Source organism: Xyrauchen texanus, chromosome 46 (assembly GCF_025860055.1).
Source record: "Xyrauchen texanus isolate HMW12.3.18 chromosome 46, RBS_HiC_50CHRs, whole genome shotgun sequence".
Taxonomy (NCBI): domain Eukaryota; kingdom Metazoa; phylum Chordata; class Actinopteri; order Cypriniformes; family Catostomidae; genus Xyrauchen; species Xyrauchen texanus.
Genome location: NC_068321.1, coordinates 6,414,888 through 6,435,891, shown reverse-complemented (window position 1 = coordinate 6,435,891; position 21,004 = coordinate 6,414,888). Strand labels below are relative to the sequence as shown.

The 21,004-nt window shown below is 38.9% G+C and overlaps 1 protein-coding gene across 3 annotated transcripts in view; it reads right to left on the bottom strand.

Annotated features, from left to right (window-relative positions):
* Nucleotides 1-21,004, bottom strand: part of LOC127638452 (protein BANP) — a 79,208-nt gene that overhangs the window by 32,443 nt on the left and 25,761 nt on the right. For 2 of the 3 annotated variants that reach the window (XM_052119987.1, XM_052119989.1), the window contains exon 11: nt 20,437-20,487. In XM_052119987.1, the coding sequence (XP_051975947.1) occupies nt 20,437-20,487 (51 nt within the window). The remainder of the gene's footprint in view (nt 1-20,436; nt 20,488-21,004) is intronic. The other variant, XM_052119988.1, reaches the window with a different exon arrangement.

Genomic DNA, 21,004 nt, shown 5'->3' with positions numbered 1-21,004 from the left:
AATAGTGATTGTGTGACCTATGATGAGGGAACAACCAGTGATACCCTTGGTAGTACCATCAAATGATAGCCTATAGCGATGTCATCAGGATACACATACACCGGTAGGCAGTGGCCCACCTTACCGGGTGACCACGTCGTGGTCCACCAGAATTTATAGTTTACCCACCTCTTTTTTTACCACTACACCTCTGGTTATTCTCATCTGTAATTCCAGTAAGAGGATTGTTGACAAGTGTACAACTTCCCTGAATGTTCTAGAGCAGTGGTTCTCAACCGGTGGGGCACGGACACTCTCCCGGGGGGGGCGTGAGTAGGCTACGATGGAAGGGAAAAAAACTGGAAAAAAAAAATTTGGGGCACATTTTTTTTTATCACTAAACTACTGTCATAAAAAGTTATAGTTTTGTATATACATAACTCCTGAATAAAAATTTAAATGTGTTTGGACTGATTTAAAAAAAAAAAGTTTTGAACAAATTTGATTGGTTTGTCGATAGTGAGCGCAAATGCAGGTGGTAAGCGGTTTCATTAAGCGAGACATTGAGTCGTTCATTCAAACGATTTGTTCAAACGGCCGAATCATCAAGAATGAGACAGATGTTTGTGAATGGGTCATTGAATCTTTGACTCAACCGATTCGTTCACAACACTGAATCATTCAAAACACGATTGAGTATTGCTGTGAGATGCGCTATGGCTATGCTGTGATCTTTGTTTGGATTCATCGGATCTATTTTAGCTGCTAAAATAGACCAAAACAGTCATTATTTCGTCTAAAATGTCAGTGACTTAATATTATTAACTTGTTTGTTGAACTGTCATATGAAATCAGTGTCACATTTTCAATCGTGAGGGGATGGTAAATTAAGTGATGGTCAATTGTCAGCTCTCTTGGTCGTCAGGTCGTGTGATGTATGTTGCTGAACTGTATTCAAATGTTATAAATATAAAAACACCACATTTTGAAATTTAACTGTAGTATGTCAATTTAGTTTATTTGTGTGTGCTGCGCTCATAGACTTTAGAAAACAGCGCTCATTTGTTTGATTTCAACCTGTCTTTGCAAGGCCACGAAACTCATATTTTGCTCCTTGCAGACAAAGTGCACTCCTTCACACAAAAACTAGACCTCTGGCATGGCTGCATCAGTCGAGGGAACTGCGCCATGTTCCTCAGCCTTGCAGACTTTATCACTGATGCAGGCACGTCACACGACTTCTCCTCCCTATTTCAATCAGCGTCTGAGCACCTGTCAGCAATGAGAAAACAATTTGCGACGTACTTTAAAGAGGATTATCGCTCTTTTGCGTGGGTTCGAGATCCGTTTGTGTGCACAGCAAACGAGCTATCAATTGATATGCAGGAACAGCTTATTGAGCTGAAGAGTGACAGTAGACTGAAGGAACTCTTTAGCTCCTGCCCTCTTTCGTCATTCTGGGCAGCATTGATGCAGGAATACCCTGAACTCTGTGACGCTGCTTGAAGATTCTCCTTCCTTTCGCGTCGACATATTTGTGTGAGGCAGGATTCTCAAAAATGACTGCACTCAAAACGAAATACCGTAATCGTGCACAAATCGAGGATGATTTGAGGCTATGTTTATCAAACATTGAGCCAAGAATTGAGGATCTTTGCAAGGCAAAGCAGGCTCAGGTCTCACATTAACATCACCTACCATGTAAAAATGCAGATGATGCCTACTATTAGGCCTAGTAATAATAACAATAATAAAGCATAAATTAATATCAGAGGTCTGGTGCCAATTCCCAATTATAGCAATAGCCTAGTAATGATAATAGGCCTACTGATGATGATAATAATAATAATAATAATAATAATAATAACAACAATAAAGCATGTAACCTCATATAATTATAAAGCAATAGCCTAGTAATGATGATAGGCCTACTACTACTCATAATAATAATAATAATGCCTGCAAGCTCACATTAGAAGTCTGGTGCTACTGCCAATTATAATAATAATAATAATAATAATAATAATAATAATAATAACAACAATAAAGCATGTAACCTCATATAATTATATAGCAATAGCCTAGTAATGATAATAGGCCTACTGATGATGATAATAATAATAATAATAATAATAATAACAACAATAAAGCATGTAACCTCATATAATTATAAAGCAATAGCCTAGTAATGATGATAGGCCTACTACTACTTATAATAATAATAATGCCTGCAAGCTCACATTAGAAGTCTGTTGCTACTGCCAATTATAATAATAATAATAATAATAATAATAATAATAATAATAATAATAATAATAAAGCATGGGGCGGGGCAGGGGGCACTGGGGCCCCAACTGCAATGAACCAGCTTTGGGGGGGGCCCAGCTTGCAAAAGGTTGAGAACCCCTGTTCTAGAGGACACAAATATTTACCATCAAGCACCCCGATCTGTTATGAATATTATGCTGTCAAGATGATTTACAATGCAACAAGAAAGGATGCATATTCCATTTATATGATCAAGCAACATGGCACCTGTTGATCAAGGTTTTAGTCCACTCCATCAAAACTCCACATCATCCAAAGAAATAAAAACGTAATCTCTATAAACTTCTGCTACTCGCTCCCTTTTAATATCCCCAAAACACTGCATAAACATATTTCCTTGTGCATCAAAACACTCTCTGTGTCCACCCACACCCCTAAATAACACCCTAACTGTCTAAAGTTTTAGCCTTGACTGAATCTACCTTTCAGCTTCTTGTCCAGATATTTAGCATTTCACAGATTGGTCTACCATTTCTCCCATGACATCTCTCACATGTTTTAGATTGGGTAGATGAGCCTCATTCTAACACAACGGCCTGCACCTAACACAATTGGTTTACCTTAGTCTATGAAATCCTAATAGTTGATAATTCACTAACAGCCACCTTAAATTGTAATTTTGCAATGATACTAGTTTAGTTTTGCAGTAACAGAAATCAATGGTTCGAATGTACTGTAGTAACAAAGACGGAAGAGAATCTAGAATGTTGTCCAACTACATCTACTCCAAAGTCAATCTACATCTACTCTTAATATGTAAGTAACATAGTACTTAAAGACACTTGATATAAAGTGGGACAGGCCAGCATCTATTTGGCTTTTACTTTAATTTAACTTAAAAATTGTGCTACTACTTAAATTGCTAACAACTTCCTGAAATGTGCCCCCAGTGGTCACTTGAGATACTCCTCTTCTGGCCAAGTTCATATTTTACAAAAGAAGGGACCCCCAAGGGATGAAGTAAGCCCAGTACTATTTATAGAACAGACCTGCATCTATCAGATTCCTGGTTCAAAGAACAGCCAAACAGGCCAAGGCACATATCGTGCTGACAGAAATAACAACTTAAATTTACAACAAATTTAACAAATGCAGATAAGCCGACTTGCAACACTTGTTCTCAGGAACAAAGAAATAAAGCGTGCTTTAGTGTTTGTGTCAAAGACTTTGCCAAAAGTGTCTTTTTCCTTATTTTATGTCTTCATTATGTTTCTAATTAGACTGCTGATTTGACAGGCTTTGGTGAACCACTCCATGTGTTGTAAACTTGTAAAATATCTGTGTGACCTTGGAACAAACTTTGTGTGGGAGACGCACAATCCAGTCCCGCTCTCAAACCTAGTTTTTTCTCAACATTTTCAATGATTCCAATGGAAAGCTTTTCGGAGGAACATAAATTATGAATGCCATTTCTGTAACAGTGATGATTTTATTGGCTCTTGTTCCACAGGCATTGCCACAGAGTCCAACTGGTTGTTAAACAAAAGGTAAGATGCTTGAGAAGACTTAATTCCTTAGAGTTTCGCTTAGTGGTAGGTGTACTTAACAGTTTTCTAAATGAATAGCAGCTTTAAGGGAAAGGGCGTGACGTCGTTTTAAAAAATCTGACCAAAAAGAAAGAATGTAAGTTTGTCGTGGTGCTTCAAAACAACTTGTCAATGCGAACTTTCAGAAAAACATCCCATCAGCTGTAAAACACGTTCTTACTGCCATTGGTCTATGTCATGGGTAGGTGTGGCCCTAGCGGTATGGGCAGAGACCAAATGTTTACAACAGTCTACAGTTGCTGGATTGTTTCAACCTTTTTTCTTGCTCTAAACCAGGGGTGGGGAAAATGTTTCCTATCAAAGGCAATTTACATTTTTATAATATCATTTGAGGGCCATACTAAATTACTGAACACATACCTAACCTCTCTAATGCGATGGTTGGAACTGCTTCTCTTTGGCGAGGAGTCTGATGTCAGATGGCAGTGATGATGATGCAACTCGCAGCTGTTTTTCCAAGTTTGGGTCAGTCTCCTCAGAACGTACATACAGTTTATAGAACTCGAACAGACGGAGGTTTTTGTACTTATCTTTGAGCTCGTCATTGCTTTGCAGCTCAATTATTTCATGTTGTAGGTTGTCAGGTACATCAGCTGGCTCCACGTTAAATGGCGTAGCAAATATCTTCAGTTCATTTTGTTTACTTTTCATGTCCAAAAACCTCTCGACAAATGCCTGAAGCAGTTTTGCACACTCACCGGCATATTCAGATGTCATAGCAGGCTTTTGTTCTTGCAGAATAGGACAATGCACAGTGCAATTTCCAGTTGCAATTGCCACAGCTTTAGATTCACTTGAAATGATTTCACGTTTGAAAACGGAGAGCTGAGAAACTGGTTAGGACCTTGAAGCTTGACATTCAGCTCTGACAGGTACTTAGTTATGTCCACCATAAAGGTCAAATCACACAGCCACTTTCCATCACTGAGTTCCACGACAGGTTTTTTGATCTCCATGAATTGTTTTACTTCTTCCCTCAGGTTTGAAAAACCCTGTGAGCATATTTGCACGACTCGCCATTGCACACTCGCCATCGCACCTCACAACTGGTAAACCAGATCTCTGTATTCAGACTCAAGCTCACTCAGTAACTCTTTGAACTGGCGACTGTTTAGCCCTCTGCTTTTGATTAAATTTATGGTGGAAACGACAGTTGTCATTACATCATTGAGTTTCAGGGAATGTGCACACAGACTCTCCTGATGTATGATACAGTGGCATACAACTAAATCACTTGGATCGAGACTGAGACAACTAATTTATTTTTTGACCAATGCAGTTAATCCCTTTTGCGGGCCAAGCATGGCTCGGGCTCCAACTGCGGCAAGGCCACTTAACTTTCCAAATGGTAGTTCAAATTTGTTCAATCGCCAAAAAAACTTGCTCAAACAAATCCTCAACTTTGGTATGCCATACATGGCTTGCAAAGACAGCAATTCCTCCCTCGTATCAAACTCAGCAATAATTCCACACACAAAAATGTCTAGTAGGGTGGTATTTGTTATATTATCACAGGAAAAGTAATCGCAGTATAGAATGTTTTTTTCGTGTTTATGAATTGTCTTGTGGGCCGGATCAATCCCTTCAGAGGCCGGACGCTCCCCAACCCTGCTCTAAACCAAGAATGAAGAAGAACTTCGAGGTGAGCATATTGGAGCCTTTATGAAGAAATCTCTACATTGGAATTGCATGGGATTTTCTGAGAATATCTGAGAGAAGGCCTATGTATCCCTGCCATGACCACATTAACTTCAAGAACTCCTTCATCAAGACAAAAGACCATCACTATTGCCTTGAAATATGATTCCCTCCATTAGAACAATAAGTTCATATTATAAGATGCCTTGAACCATTTTATTCAGTATTATTAATTTAATAACTTGGAGAAAATCCTTCCACTGTAACTGAGGTAAAATGGGTACATTGATTTAGGAGTTTGAAATGGGACTAAAGCCCCAAGGTTCTTTTGTGACAACAACTGGTCTCCAAGTTAAATCCTGGAGAATTTAGATCCTAAAGCAGGTACTAAATGGATGCACACTCTGCACACATCTGGTTTCAATTCTGAGGTCCAAAAGGAGACTTCTGGATTGCAAATGGGCATAATTGCATACATACCAATATAAATATACACACATTCAAAGAGGGAAAAAGTTACATCAATTTAACAGACAGATGCAGCTTGTGACTTATATTCTCCTAACAATACCTGAGCTCATTTTAGTCTTGTCCAAATACAGTAAAACAACATATCCAAAAAGACAGATTAGAAACAGACCACAGAAGTCTTTCCTTATGCTTTTTACATTGCATGCATTTGGGTTGGCTTAGAATAAGCCTTTATGGAGTACAAAAATGTGCAGTATTTTCAAATGTCAAGAATCAGCTACAAAGTCAGGGTTTTTCCTGCATAGAGAATTACTAAGCGGCAGCCTCCGTCAAATTTTGTGCCGCATCAGGCTGTCTACAAAACTCACTACAAGCGTTGCACTCAGTGGATTGTCATTTGTAACTGCAAATCTCGCAATAATAATAAAAAATTCCATTGTCGAATTAGTCGCTTGATGTAATTTAACGTAATTTGAGATCATATAAAAATATAACGATGACACGAGAGACAAGAGGATTGCTGCAGCTCAATTGTCTGATAGAAACACAGATCACATCTTGGCGATTTATCTTTATTTCACCCTTAATTATAGTTCATATAATATGGGAGCATGCCATGTAAATAAACACAAACTCCAAAACTGTCATTCTCTGTGCGGTCAGAGTCCAACCAGTCACGGAAGAGACCCAATCTGAGCGGGAGTCGAGAGCGGGAGTCGAGACCGGGAGAGATTTAAAGTTCCGCCGGCTGATGCGCACTCTAACACGGGGACACACGTCTCTCACCACAGCTGTCTGCTGCCTACAACGTCATCATCATGAGATCATCTTAAGATCAATCTTATGTGAAAAATAACACTAAAATTACAACAACAATAAAATGTTTATATATATATATATATATATATATATATATATATATATATATATATATATATAGGTTTTGGATTACTAAAATGTCAATATGACTAAATGTTACTAAAATATGACTAAAATGTCATCAGTTTTAATTGACTAAAACTACATTGAAATACCCAGATTTTGTCAACTAAAACTTGACTAAAATATAAAATAGGATAAGGTTGACTAAATATGATAAAAACTAAAAATGACATTTGACACATGACAAAGACTAAATTAAAAAACAGATGACGAATTTAACACTAATTCAGTTACCAGGTCATTAGGAGTGCATTGATGCAAAGCCAACGTTTACTTGTTCTTAACGTCACTTTTTTGATCACCTCATTTGGAGCCAGGAAAAACCCTGAAAGTGGACCAGATTTATGCTGATAGCCAAAAGTCTGTCTCTGCGAAACTACTGAGATACAACCACAAAGATCCTGGATAATTCAGCACCTAAGGGGCTTCACATTGTGAACATCGAGAAATGCACCTGGACTCACCCATGTGAAGCCAAATCTCCCTCACTTCCTACTTCTATTCTGCCTACCTACCTCAAAACCGGCCAAGTAAGGACGGGCATCATCACCATGCAGGACCCCAACCAAGCGCAGAGCTGTGTACTGTCCCCTTGTGGAAGGGGAAGTACATAAAGGACTCTTTCTCCAAAAAAATACAGGGTCTTTAAATCAGGATTTCAGGAATTTGCAAGCAAGACCACTTACAGGTTTAGGATCAACAAATTGCTTAAGAACAAAGTAATGTAGACTGCTGTTGGTAAGAGACAGTGGGACAAGAAAAGCAAAGTCAAAAATGTATTTGAACTCTTTCAGATGTTGATTACACCTGAAATGTGACGATGTACATCACTGTAGACAAGTGACCAAAACTCCTCTAAACATGCAAACAGACCAGCTTGACCAGGTTGGGAGACAAGATAAGAAAAGCCTTAGCCTTTGAGATATTTTTTCTGCCAAGTTTGCATAAAGGGGAAAGGAAGGCTAGCTTAATGAAGGTTTAATATTACCATCATCCACCACCTCATTCTCCCCCTTCGACGTTCGCGTGAGGAGGCAAATGTAAACGCGTTCAGTAGGAGACGCTGATGTAAACAGAGACGATGCGCAATTACAAAATCTGTCATTATAACGCATGGTCAGAGTAACAATGTTCTGCCACCATCACAACCACCACCACTCCCCCCTCACCCCCTGTCTGACGACTGGCAGGGCCCAGCGAAATGGTAAGCCCCATTCTTGAGGCAGGTTCTCCAGTCATGAGGAACTAACAACCAATTGTACCAAACACAAAAACATTGAATCTACTCCAATGCCAGTCTCCTCTCCCTGTTTTCTTGCCTTATCTTTCGATCAATACCTCTGTGGCTGTGGAAGTCACATCAGAGTGCAGGAGAGAGGGGGCATCAGATAAGAGCACCAAAAGAGGTTAATGACTCAACATACTGTTAACACTCTTTCACTCTCACTTTCACTCATGGAAGAGGATGACTTTCATGTGTCGGCTGTGTGTGTTTGTTTAACCCTTTCCCCGCCAGCGTTTAAAAAAAAAAAAGTTGCCAGCCACCGCCAGGGTTTTTGACGATTTTCGCAAAACTTTAATGGCCCGCAGAATATTTTCTTCCATGAATATATGAAGATGCTATATATCAAAATAAAGATCTGGGCCTCTGCTTTTAGGCAATTTTATTTTATCTTCATTTGTTCTTTTTTTATTGCGACTTGAACAGAGGTAGGTTTTGTCAAAAAACAACATTTCAGACAAAAAGCTGAGAAAAAGGCATGTTTATGTCTGATATTTTGAGCTTCTCAATACTCCACTTCTTCATGTTTGAGACGATCGCAGTCAGTTTCTTTGATCAAAGAGTTGCGTACTCTTTCAAAACATGCGGAGGGGTCTTCCTTACCGTATAACACCTAAAACACGGAAACCCGGAAAATTCAGTGTTTGGCGGGGAAGCGTTTTTTTCATAAAACACGGAAAATTCCGTGTTTGGCGGGGAAAGAGTTAAGATGGTGAAAGGGGGATGAATAATATGGATTGCCGTTACAGACTGACAGGCTGTAAATCACGGCTCTTCCCCTTGACAGCAGAGAGACCATGGCGGGGAGATGGCGTCAGGCTACATAAAATGCTCTGAAGCATTTCTGATACCTTTATTAACCAAGCAAAACTTTTACAGAAATGGGCATGTTTAAAACAAAAACAAAAAAATAGTTTAGAAAGGCAATAGAGAAAAAAGTCCAAGAGGAACTAAAAAAATTCAAGCTTGATTAACAGGCCAAAAAGTGATCCAATACATTTATTTTGTGACATTAACCATTTTTTATGTACATTAATGATCTGTTGAGCAGTTTATAATTTTTATGTTATTTGATGAAAGTTATTATAAAGTGCTAGTAAAACTTACTAGTCTTTACTAAAAGTTTTGAGGTGTCTGCAGTATAACTGCATTACCGCCTGCTGACCTGAAGATGTGCTGACTAGTGGTCAATTTAATATACTCAATAACAAAAACATAAAATTGCACACAAAAAAATAATAAACTCTTATTTAGCACTATATTTACTCAATTTCATACAAAACTTTAACTTTGTTAAAAAAATCTAAAAAAATGACATATATTTTAAATGGTAGATAGCAGTTTCCTCTGATGTCTGTTTAGTCATCAAATTTTTTTAATTTATTGGCATAAGAAGAAATTGTTAATATATTAGGAGGAAGGAAATAACAGTACACAGAGTAGTCAAGAAACCATGGATGGCATGTCCACGTTAGCAATAGCATTTTCTCAAAAATTACTGAATCAAACCAATTGTACATACAGTGCATAGTGAATAAGACATTTACTTATAGCACTTATATGGAATACACGCTTCAGAGGAAGATACTAGATGAGCGCTCAACGGATTTTCATGTGTTTCATGAATTACATCTGTTTGAACGAGATATGTGCATATTTGCAAACAGTATATAATAGAAGTTTTATTGATATTTGCATTTTATCATTAGAAAAGTATGTTAAAAGTTACAGGGAACAGTTGAGGAGAGACTGTTAGAATATGTGCTTCAGAGGAAGATTTATGAGCGCACCACAGGATGCCGGATCTGCTCAAGTTGTGTGAGGTTTGTTTATTACATCTGTTTAAACAGATATGTGCATATTAGCAGACTATGCTAATGATATTATATGATATTAGTCTCATTGATATTTGCCTTTTTATCATTAGACAAGACAGTTAAAAGTTACAGGGAGCTGTTGAGGAGAGGGAGAATGAAAAGGCTCAAACGCGCGTGTCGCGGCTCTGATATGCGGACCGTTTAAATGACACTGTGTTGCACACCGGTCTACTATTGTAGTAACACGATGGCAGGTAACATCACAACAAACCGTGAATGGTCGCTTACATGTCTCAGTCTCTTCACATGCAAGCAGCTGATTCTCAGCGCCCTCAAGAAAAAAATCAGCCAAACAGGAAAATTTACCGGCCGATGCGATAATTACAAAAGTCCGGTGATACACCGGTCAACCACTAGTGCTGACCTGAAGCTAAATGCAGCACAGGTCACCAGCTGTGCAGGAGAGGCGGATGAAGAGGAGGAGAGACCAGAGTGGAGAAAACCTTAGAAGGCACAAAAACACCTGATGCAGAGGGAGTTGTGGAAGAGATCCAGGGATATCATCCCACAGCTGTTTCAGAGCTAATGACATTTGGCTTTATTTTCTGATCCTGAATGTATACCTAATGCTTCTAGACAGGCCCAAAAGATTACACAATCATAAATGACACCTTCAAACAGAAGCCAACACATTTCAAGTGTCAGAACTAATAGGTGTTGGCTGATCTGGATTAGACTGCTAGACATTTTTGATTTCGGAAACAAATGCATATTTCTGCTGAGCATTGGTGCAGATCTTTGCTCAAGCCCATACGATCATATCTACGGACATCTGGGCTATATCAAGATAGGTAATACGCCAGGAATTACATTCTTAAAAATCAATGCTTATATTTTCTCAACCCTACAGTTTAAATGAATATTATCATAAGCTAGATCTAGGATATTAATCTAAAAACAAACAGTACTGATAATAAAGCATTATCACACAAGCAAGCGTGCTGTATGGCCCTACACCAGCACAGCTGTTATTTGGTCGCAGTTAATTACAACCATGCTGATTTAGAGCCAAACAACATGATTGTGAGTATACAACATATACAGCATGTAGCTTGTATACAACAGTTCAACGAACAAGTAAATAAAAAAAAATGCACTTGTGCATGGAACTACTTTCTTACACCATGGATCAGGATCTGCCGTTGCTAGTTCAAAAGGTGTGCTCAAGCCTCTGTTACTACAACCCCAATTCCAAAAAGGAACAGTATGAAAAATGATTATAAAAATAAAAAGGACTGATTTGTAAATTATATTCACCCTTTGCTATATTGAAAGCACTACAACTACACATTATATGATGTTTTACCTTGTGAATTATTATTATTAGTTTTTTAAATATACAGTAATTTCAAATCAGATGATTGCAACACACTCCAAAAATGTTGAGATAGGGGCAATTTAAGACCAATAACAATCTGACGAGTTGAAATAGACGATGTGATCATAATACTGGATACTGTATAAGGAGCCTCCAAAAACAGACTAGTCCTTGAAGAGCAAGGATTGTGTGAGACTTGTTAATTTGCCAACAGATGCTTCAGCAAATAATCCAGTACTTTGAGAACAATATTCCCCAAAGACAAATTGGAAGGATTTGGGGAATTTCACCCTATACAGTGCACAATAGAGTTAAAAGATTCAAGGAATATTGTCAAATCTCAGTGTGTAAAGGGCAAGACGAAAACCCCTTCTGAATGCGTGTGATCTCTGATCCCTCAGACGTCACTGTCATAAAATATGGCATTCATTTGTAATGGATATCATGAACATGGGCTTGGGATAACTTTAGTAAACCTTTGTTAGTCAACACCACTTGCCGCTGCATCCACAGAAGTTATGACTTTACCATGCAAAGGAGAAGCCATACGTCAACACTGTTCAGATGTGCTGCCGACTTCTCTGGGCTCAGTCTCATCTTAGATGGAAAGTAGATCATCATGAACGCAGGGAGATATGTACAAACAATATCTCTGCCATTCAGCACTTTTCCAGGGATGTCCCTGCATTTTCCAGCAGGACAACTTCAAACCACATACTGCCTGTATTGCAACTGTATGGCTTTGTAAACAGAGAGTGTGGGTGCTAGATTAGCCTACCTGCAGTCCTGACCACCTCCAATTGAGAATGTGTGAAGCACACAATACAGCAATGAAGACCCCGTACAATTGTGCAGCTAAAGACCTACATAATGGATGATTGGGGAAAATTCCACTTTCTAAAGTTAACAAACTTTTGTCTTCTGTGCCCAAATGCTTATTAGTAGAAATGGTGATGTTACACAGTGGTAAACACTCGACTGTCCAAACTTTTATGGAGCATACTGCAATCATCTGATTTGAAATTATTGTACATTAAAGGTGCAATATGTAACAATTTTCATATAATATTCCCCTTTTTTTGCCAATGTGTGAACGGCTTGTAACGCAACTTAAATGATAAGCCCTTCACGGATTTCCTAGGTTGCCTATTAAAGCCTGTAGACTGATTTTCATGTGAAGGGAGCGGGTCAGTTTTGCCGGGAAAATCCAAAGGATGTGACGTTTATGCGCACTCTCGAGAGCCTTGACTAAGTCAGTAATAGCTTCTCTTCCGCTATTCAACAGCGACAACAAACTGCAACACTAGATAACGTTATCCAGCAAATGGGTGGCTCCCAGCACAGCACAGACACCTACACAAACTCAGAGTAAGCCAAAACAATACAAAATATAGCTGCAAGCAGCGATGGCGGGCCCAAGCCGGTGGCACCGCCACCCCCGTGCCTTTAGGGTTGCTGTGCACGATGGGCAATAACGTAACCTCGATTTGACTGTCGAGAAGATGTGTGCTGTAGACCTTGCATCAGTGTGGGCTCTGCAAAAGTGTGCATCGAGGGCACATATCAACCACAAAGTATGCGTGAGCACCCTTCTGATACCTAAAATGAAAAATGAGACACCCTACGGTCTCATGGAGTTAATGGACACATGAAATAAGTACACAAGACTGAAAATTCATATGAAGTGTGCCATTTGGGACAGGGCCTATGACCGTGAACCACAATAGTCACATCTATGAGGTAATTCAAATGTAGAATAATTTTTAATGTCATAGGATGTCATAGGCCAATATCTTTTGCAGCACTTAAATGTGTTAATCCAGAAGGCCAGTATTTATCTGGAGGTCTTTGTACAGGTTTATTAATGTAATTGTAATTTACGCTTATGTGTTCCTATGATATGCAATGGAAGTACATTTTTATGTTTAACATGGGTGTATTCACAATACATAGCATACTGATATCATATTTTACGATTATTTATCATTATGTTAAGTAGATCATTAAAGTTAAGATAGTAAATGTATTTATATATTTTGTAGTAGCTAATATAACAAGCAAGTACACTGTGGGAATTATGAATTATACCAATGGAGTCGTATGGATTGCTTTTATGCTCCCATTATTATGCTGTCCTTTTTATTCATAAATTAATTTCCTCGCCACGGCCAAAACGTTGGAGATATCAAAAATCCATCCGCAATGTAGCATCCTCAATGTCTTGACTTCATGCTGACCGAGTTTGGTGGCGATTGGATTAATTCTCTAGGAGGAATATATATAATTCCAGAGCATGTGTTTCCAAACAACCTATAATAGCCGACTTCCTGTTGGGCTGGCGTAAAACTTAGAGCACGAAAGTTGTTCGGCCCGATGAGATCTAGAAGTGTTCCAAGTTTCATATTATTACATGCAAGCATGTTTGATATATGGACCAAGTTTTCAGACCCCGTTCAAGGGGCGCTGTCGAGCCCCCTGCCACGCTCGGTACCAGCTTCAGCCCGGCCCCGATGGCACGGGTTCTGACCCGTGTGCAAAGTTTCAAGAGTTTTTGAGCACGTTAAGGGCCCCAAAAGTCCCGGAAACCTTGAAAAACAATATCTTAATGCAAATCTCACCCAACAGAGAAAACCCCTCTCCCTCTCCCTCTCCCTCCCGAAAAAACGAAAGTTCACGAAAGTTGTTCGGCCCGATGTGATCTACAAGTGTACCGAGTTTCATATTATTACATGCAAGCATGTTTGATATACGGACAAGTGTTTGAATCCCATTCCATGGGGCGCTGTCGAGCCCCCCTGCCACGCCCGGGTACCATCTTCGCCCGGCCCTGATGGCCGTGGGTTCCGACCCGTGTGCAAAGTTTCAAGAGTTTTTGAGCACGCTAAGGGCCCCAAAACCTTGAAAAACAAAAAATAAAAGCATTTCACTCATCAGCAAAATCAGCCCCCTCCCCCAGACACAGAGAGACGTAGGGTCAGTGGGAGAGGCAGAGAAAATTCTCCAAAAATCCACATTCAAACCAAAATATCTGACTTTCTGTTGGTCTGAGCTAATGACTGTAAATTAGAAAGTTATCCGGCTCGATGAGAACAATATAATTACTGAGTTTTGTGACTGTGGGTTAAAGTATAAAACCAACCCCCTCACTTTTGTCAAAAGGTGGCGCTACTGAGCCCCTGCACCACGCCCGTTTCTGGAACTTTGCACATGTCTACTGGCTAATAAATGTGATGTGTCTGTTGAGTTTCATGCAATTTCAAGTATGCTAAGAGTCTAAAAAGCATCAAAAAAGAATATTCGGGTTTGAAGCATTGCCGCTGCAACAGTATCCAAGATATCAATAATCCTTTCACATGTCTACATCTGCCGTGTGTTTACATTACACACCAAAAGTTTTAAGTAAATCGGGTAAAAATAAGAGGGTGATTTCAAAGCATTTTGAAAGTGACACACTTCCTTTTGCCAGTTGGTGGCGCTATAACTTTGACTCACAATAGTCACATCCATGCGATCGGGCTCTTACAGCGAACAAACTGCTGAAGTTTCATCGAGATCAATTAATGTATGCAGAAGTTATAACACACTTCCTGTTTCTCTTTTCGCGCCATCATTTCGTTTCCTCGCCACGGCCAAACCGCTCGAGATATCAAAAATCCGCCGCAATTTTTCATCCTCAATGTCTTGACTTCATGCTGACCGAGTTTCAGTGGCGATTGGTGGAATTCTCTAGGAGGAGTATTTCAAATTCCATTGCATGCCTTTTCCAAACAACCCTAAATAGATGATTTCCTGTTGGGCTGAGGTAAAAAGTAAAAGTATGAAGGATATATGAAACGATGAGATCTATATGTGTACCGAGTTTCATATTATTACATGCAAGCGTGTTTGATTTATGGACCAAGTTTTGGACCCCGCTCCAGGGGCTCGCCGAGCCCCCTGCCACGCTCGGTACCAGCTTCAGCCCGGCCCTAATGGCCGCGGGTTCTGACCCGTGTGCAAAGTTTCAAGAGTTTTCGAGCACGTTAAGAGCCCCAAAAGTGCCCCAATAGTCGTAAAAAAAATAATAATCATAGTCATCCTAACGAAAACAATAGGGCCTTGCCTTTTCAAGGCTTGGGCCCTAATAATAGTAATAATAAAAAAAAATATCCACTGAATCCCGTCTGGCTAAGCGGGAACATGATCAAGGTCGAGCGGAAACTATAGTGAACATCGGCAGGGCATTTGTTTCCTGGAGGGACCCTGAATTGCCGTTCTTCTTATTGGACAGGTAAGCTTACATAACTGTAAAGCATATGAAATATAGTGCCATAAGGATTGATCTGTGTAATTTTAGCTAACTTGATCTTGCCTGCTAACGCTGATGAATTGCAAGCTACCCTGCTTCGTAACTTTCAAAAAATGTCAACAATCTTCTCTTTATACTAAAAGTCAGGTATACAGGATCAATTTAAGCAAATACGCAGTTTTTTTGATCGTAGTAGTGCAACATAACTTAAACTGTCAGGTATAGTTTGGTAGTATGTAGATGTATATGTGTATCAGTATGCTATGTTAGCTGATAAGCAGTTTTACTTTAGTCTCAAATTTTGTAGTAAAACAATATTAACTGTAATTTTAATTATGCTACCTCATCTGCCAGCATAATGCCGGTGGATCACGTTCAGTCTCTTTGTAAGTTACGTCATTGCTTTGCTGATGCTCACTCGCGTGCTTCCCTATGGAGTGTGTGCACGAGCAGCAGGTAGCTGGCTGCTGTTCACTTAATGGCCACAGATGTATATATATACAAGTGTTGTATATATATACAATAATAACAAGAGTTTCTGAACCTTACATACTGCACCTTTAAAAAAAATAAACATCATATAATGTGTAATTGTAGTGCTTTCAATATAGCAAAGGGTGAATATAATTTACAAATCACTAATTTTTGTTTTTACTAGCATTCTTCATACTGTCCCAACTTTTTGGAATATGGGTTGTAATTAAAAAAACATCACTTTATAACTAGTAATGATGGGTTTGGCTGTTTTTAACGGGTTATTGGAGAAACAAGTGTGTGTGTATTTGTAAGAGAGAGCGCGATTGAGCTTGTAACCTGCGTCTGTCACGACTCCCAAGCAGAGATGAACAGTGAAGCTGAACAGTGAAGCTGGATTCAGTCCCATTTATTAGTCAGCTTGCAGAAGCTAATGGAATTTTGGTCAAATACATCCTACTTTCTATATGTAAAAAATAGCCGTACCAGCGGGGTTCTCCTGGAGTACTTCCCAGTAGCTGTTTTTTTCTCTCCTCCACCATGTTGAATGTTTAAATCACCTCCCAACACAGAAACTCCAGTAGGTAAGCACCTTGTGTATATGTGATTACTCCGTCTGTTGTGATTCTTAGCTGTGATAAGCCTTAATACTGAACCTATTAGCTGAAGTGTATTTCCCATCTGTAGTGTAGTAGTAATTCAAGCGATCATGGAGCGAGAGACAATGCCAATGACTTCAAAGAAACCCTTGCTGACAGGCAGCGCTGACTCAAATGAATGTCGCAAACTGAACCGTCTCACAACACATAAAAATGGTCTTTTGTCACCACCTGCTGGCTAAAATCTTGAATGTCACAGGGAAAAATTAAAAGACATATCTAGCTGCGTTTAACACATATGCTGCTAGAACGCCATGAACACAAGTGGAGTGATACAAACATTAAAGTGTCCGACTGCTGCTGTTCTGAGACATCAGCACTCTTGCAATGCCTCTCATACAATCAGATTCAAGGACCGAAACCAACTGTTGTTTAATATAGGATATACATCTTAATGGCTCAAACACGTACCAACTTAATATTTTTATGTCAGGAAAAAAATATGACTAGTGCTTGCCTAAAATTTGCACCATGATGCTTGTGTTGTGGATGGTTCTTAGTGTTTTTTTTACCGTGTTGCTACATGGTTTCTTTGTGGTTGTAGTTGCCAGAACATTGCAAGTTGTTTGCTAAGGTGTTCTGGGTGGTTACAAAGTCGTTGCTTACTGGCCTAATTAAAAAGAGCTCACCTCTAATATCTCTTATGTGCTTAGTCTGCACATGCACCTGGCATTGAATGTACTTAAGTGTTTCACAAAGCAGTTGTAGTGCCAAGTTATGAGCCATGATTTAATATTTAAGGTAGGGATTTCAAATAACTAACTGTAAGTATGAGCAATAGTGAAGTGATTCTTTCCTAAGCAAGTACCACAAATTAACAGTAAATTAAATTTAGACTGTCTAAAGAATTCTCATTCATGAACAACCAAATTGAAGTAGGTACGTTTTCATCATGTAAATGGGAGTCTAAGAGGCCAAATGCATTTTCCTGAAGTCATTAAAAATGAAGAAGTTGCATCTAAATAGTTAGACGATATATACACATCACACGGATACAAATTTAAAGAGACGGCAACGTTTGCGAATGATTGCGCATGTTTACAGTGGATGTCCAATATGCGGCACAAGAAAAGTTGTGATCACACACTGGGTTGCAGGGTGAGAAATTAAATTAAATGATTTATTTATGGTGCAAGACAGTTATGCCAAACATAACTACCTCATGTGTACAGACGAATGGACGCACCTGTCTTGCTCTCTCATTTTGACACACACAACTGCTGTACTGCTCTCATTGCACTACATTTCCTCTTCTCATCTGTCACCTTGTTGACATAGTAGTACACATAATATACATGCATGGACGAGGTCCATAGTCTCCATGACAGAACTCATTCAAGTATGTGCATATTCAAATCTCTGGTACATCACTGACCTACAACACAACTTGTGTCTAAACATTTAAGTTTTTAAAATTAACCCTCACAAGCAACTGTCCATCTAAGCTGTTAGAAAATACAAGGTGAAGAGACAACAATTATGTTTTTCCATTCTCCTTTCCTGCCTTCTCACTGGCTGTAGCTAAATGTCTCAGACCACAAAACTACTTAACACCAAAAAGGCTTGAAAATATAGAGGTTAATGTGAAAACTAATTGTAACGTTGACCGCTTTGTCGATTATAAGTAGGAGCGACAGTGTTAGAGACGCAAAATAATGGCATTTGCATTCCGGATTTATGGGTTTATGAAGGTTTATACATGTGTAACATCGTAAGTTCATTAAAAATGCCTTCCTTGCACGCGCTCACACTAAACTCACGCATCAGCTGCTAAATGACGGATGCATGAGAGAGAGAGAGAGAGAGAGAGAGAGAGAGAGATTTTGACTCGTCACCACTATTCACGCCCCAAAATGTAATACCTCAGCAAACGAGATTTAAGACTTCTTGTACTATACTTTTTAAGGACCCGCGGATACAGTGTATACAAAGTACAAAAGAGTAGATAAGGTTAATAAGGCGAGATAACAAACATAGATCTTCCTTTCATGTGTCAGAATGTGTGTTTGTCTATTGATTTTCACAAAAGCCTCTGTTGCGTTCTAACTCTTTGATCTGACTGAACAGAGCTGAGAAACAGGAAGTTTGTCCAGTCCCAAACATCATATTCTCAGAACAGAAAACACATATGTGCAAGGAGGACACACAAAAGATACTGGGTTTCATTCATTAAAAATTGCATTCAAGTTGCGTACTTACTTTGTTCTTACCTTAGTTCTAAGTTCATGAGTCATATGTGCCATTCTCAAAACCAGCTATTTCTTTTATATTGTCCTAGACTATACAGGATCATCTGCATTGTTATACAGATCCTATCACAGATTAATAAGCTTTGATACACATAATTTTGTTACTCAAAGTTAAGAGTGTTATTTTTGTGTTTGTGTGGTATGAGTTGTTTCAAAATGTTAGCCTAAATGTTCACAAATTAAGAGCAAACTTACTGATGAATCATGATTTCTATGTGAAAACGTTCACACGGATTTTTGCACAAATATATATGGAAGTAAATTAATAACAAATGTCTTTGGAAAAAAAGCACACTAAATTGCACTAATTGAAAAATAAAAGCATTGCATTAACAGTGCATTTTTTGGGGAGGAAATTTCATCTGGTTGTATATTTGTATAAGTGAATATTTTAATTGAAGACATTTTGCACAAAATTTCATAATTATTTTGGGGGGAGATTTTCTCCAATTTTTCTTCCAATTTGGAATGCCTAGTTCCCAACGTGCTGTAAGTCCTCGTGGTCACGTAGTGACTGGGTGGTGGGCGACAAATATCAGCTGCCTCCGCGTCTGGGACAGTCAACCGTGCATCTTATCTTGTGGCTTGTTGAGCGCATAACCGCAGAGATATAGCGCGTGTGGAGGCTTCACGCCATCCATCGTGGCATCCACGCACAACTCACCATGTGCCCCACCAAGAGAGAACCACATTATAGTTATCACAAGGAGGTTAACCTATGTGACTCTACCCTCCCTGGCAACAGTGCCAATTTGATTATTTGGCTATGACCACCACTGCTGAAAACAAAAATCAGATTCGTTAAGTGTGTGCAGGATGCCGACTGCAAGTCATGTAATGTGCACTTGGCTTAACTGATAATCGTCCATTGCACCAAAACAAGGGTTTTAAACTTTGCCTGGTACATAAAGCTTTAAAATTAAATAACCATCCTTAGTCACTTTCGATAAAAGGATAAAATCACATCATACACACACATCCTAAGTTCATTTCATATAGGTACTTGACTCAAATAAATATGACCTCAAAACATAATTTGTGTATATTTAAAGTATATTTAAGTGCTTTCTAAAAAGAGTGTGCCAACTTTTCTGTGCCTCATCAATGTGCCGCTAAACAGAAATAGTTAGTCATGTATGCAGACACAAAAATAGGTACTTCCTGCCCTTGACAAATTCCGATCACATATGCTCGCAGGAGACGGATTTACAGTAATACCAGCTGTAAGCAAGCAATTTCCCTAATCTGACAACTTGTGATTGGATCACCTGAGACAGAAGTTAATACTAGATGTAAACAAAGCCTATATCAACAGAAAATGGCAAAAAGGTACTGTTACAAGGACCCATGTAAAATGGACCAATAAATGTAAAAGGGTACATACATTTACCTGTCCGTCTTGTCCAACATGCACTTGGTGGATCTGCAAGTTGCCCTACAAGAGAAGAAAACAAATTTAACACTTCGCAACACATAGCTTATAAGAATTACACAACAGGAATAAAATTACTTCACTGCAACAAAAACTTTCAATTTCTCTCTTGTTCTGACTTTAAAACATACACACCTGACAACATATATCATTACAAATAATGGTATGATGGCTCATTTCTTTTTCAAACTGTTTCAGATAAATGGTTTGGATGAGACAGGACAAATATATTACAAAGACCCTCTTTGTGACTGGCAGTTGGATGAAGTGGCACATTGTTGCTAAGCTCTGAATTCAAAAACAAACAATATCATTGAGAATTTACCAAAATAAATGGCACACTGTAACCCTCTGGCAGTCCTGAATCCTTTAAACCAGGCCAGGAAAAGTTTGAAACATTCTTTATTTTCTTCTCTCTCCCTCTTAGGATGACGGATGGATTTGATCAAAATCATGTTTACATATTTGCAGATACCTTTTCATAATCCTGTTTAAATCTATGACAATGTATACTCAAGAG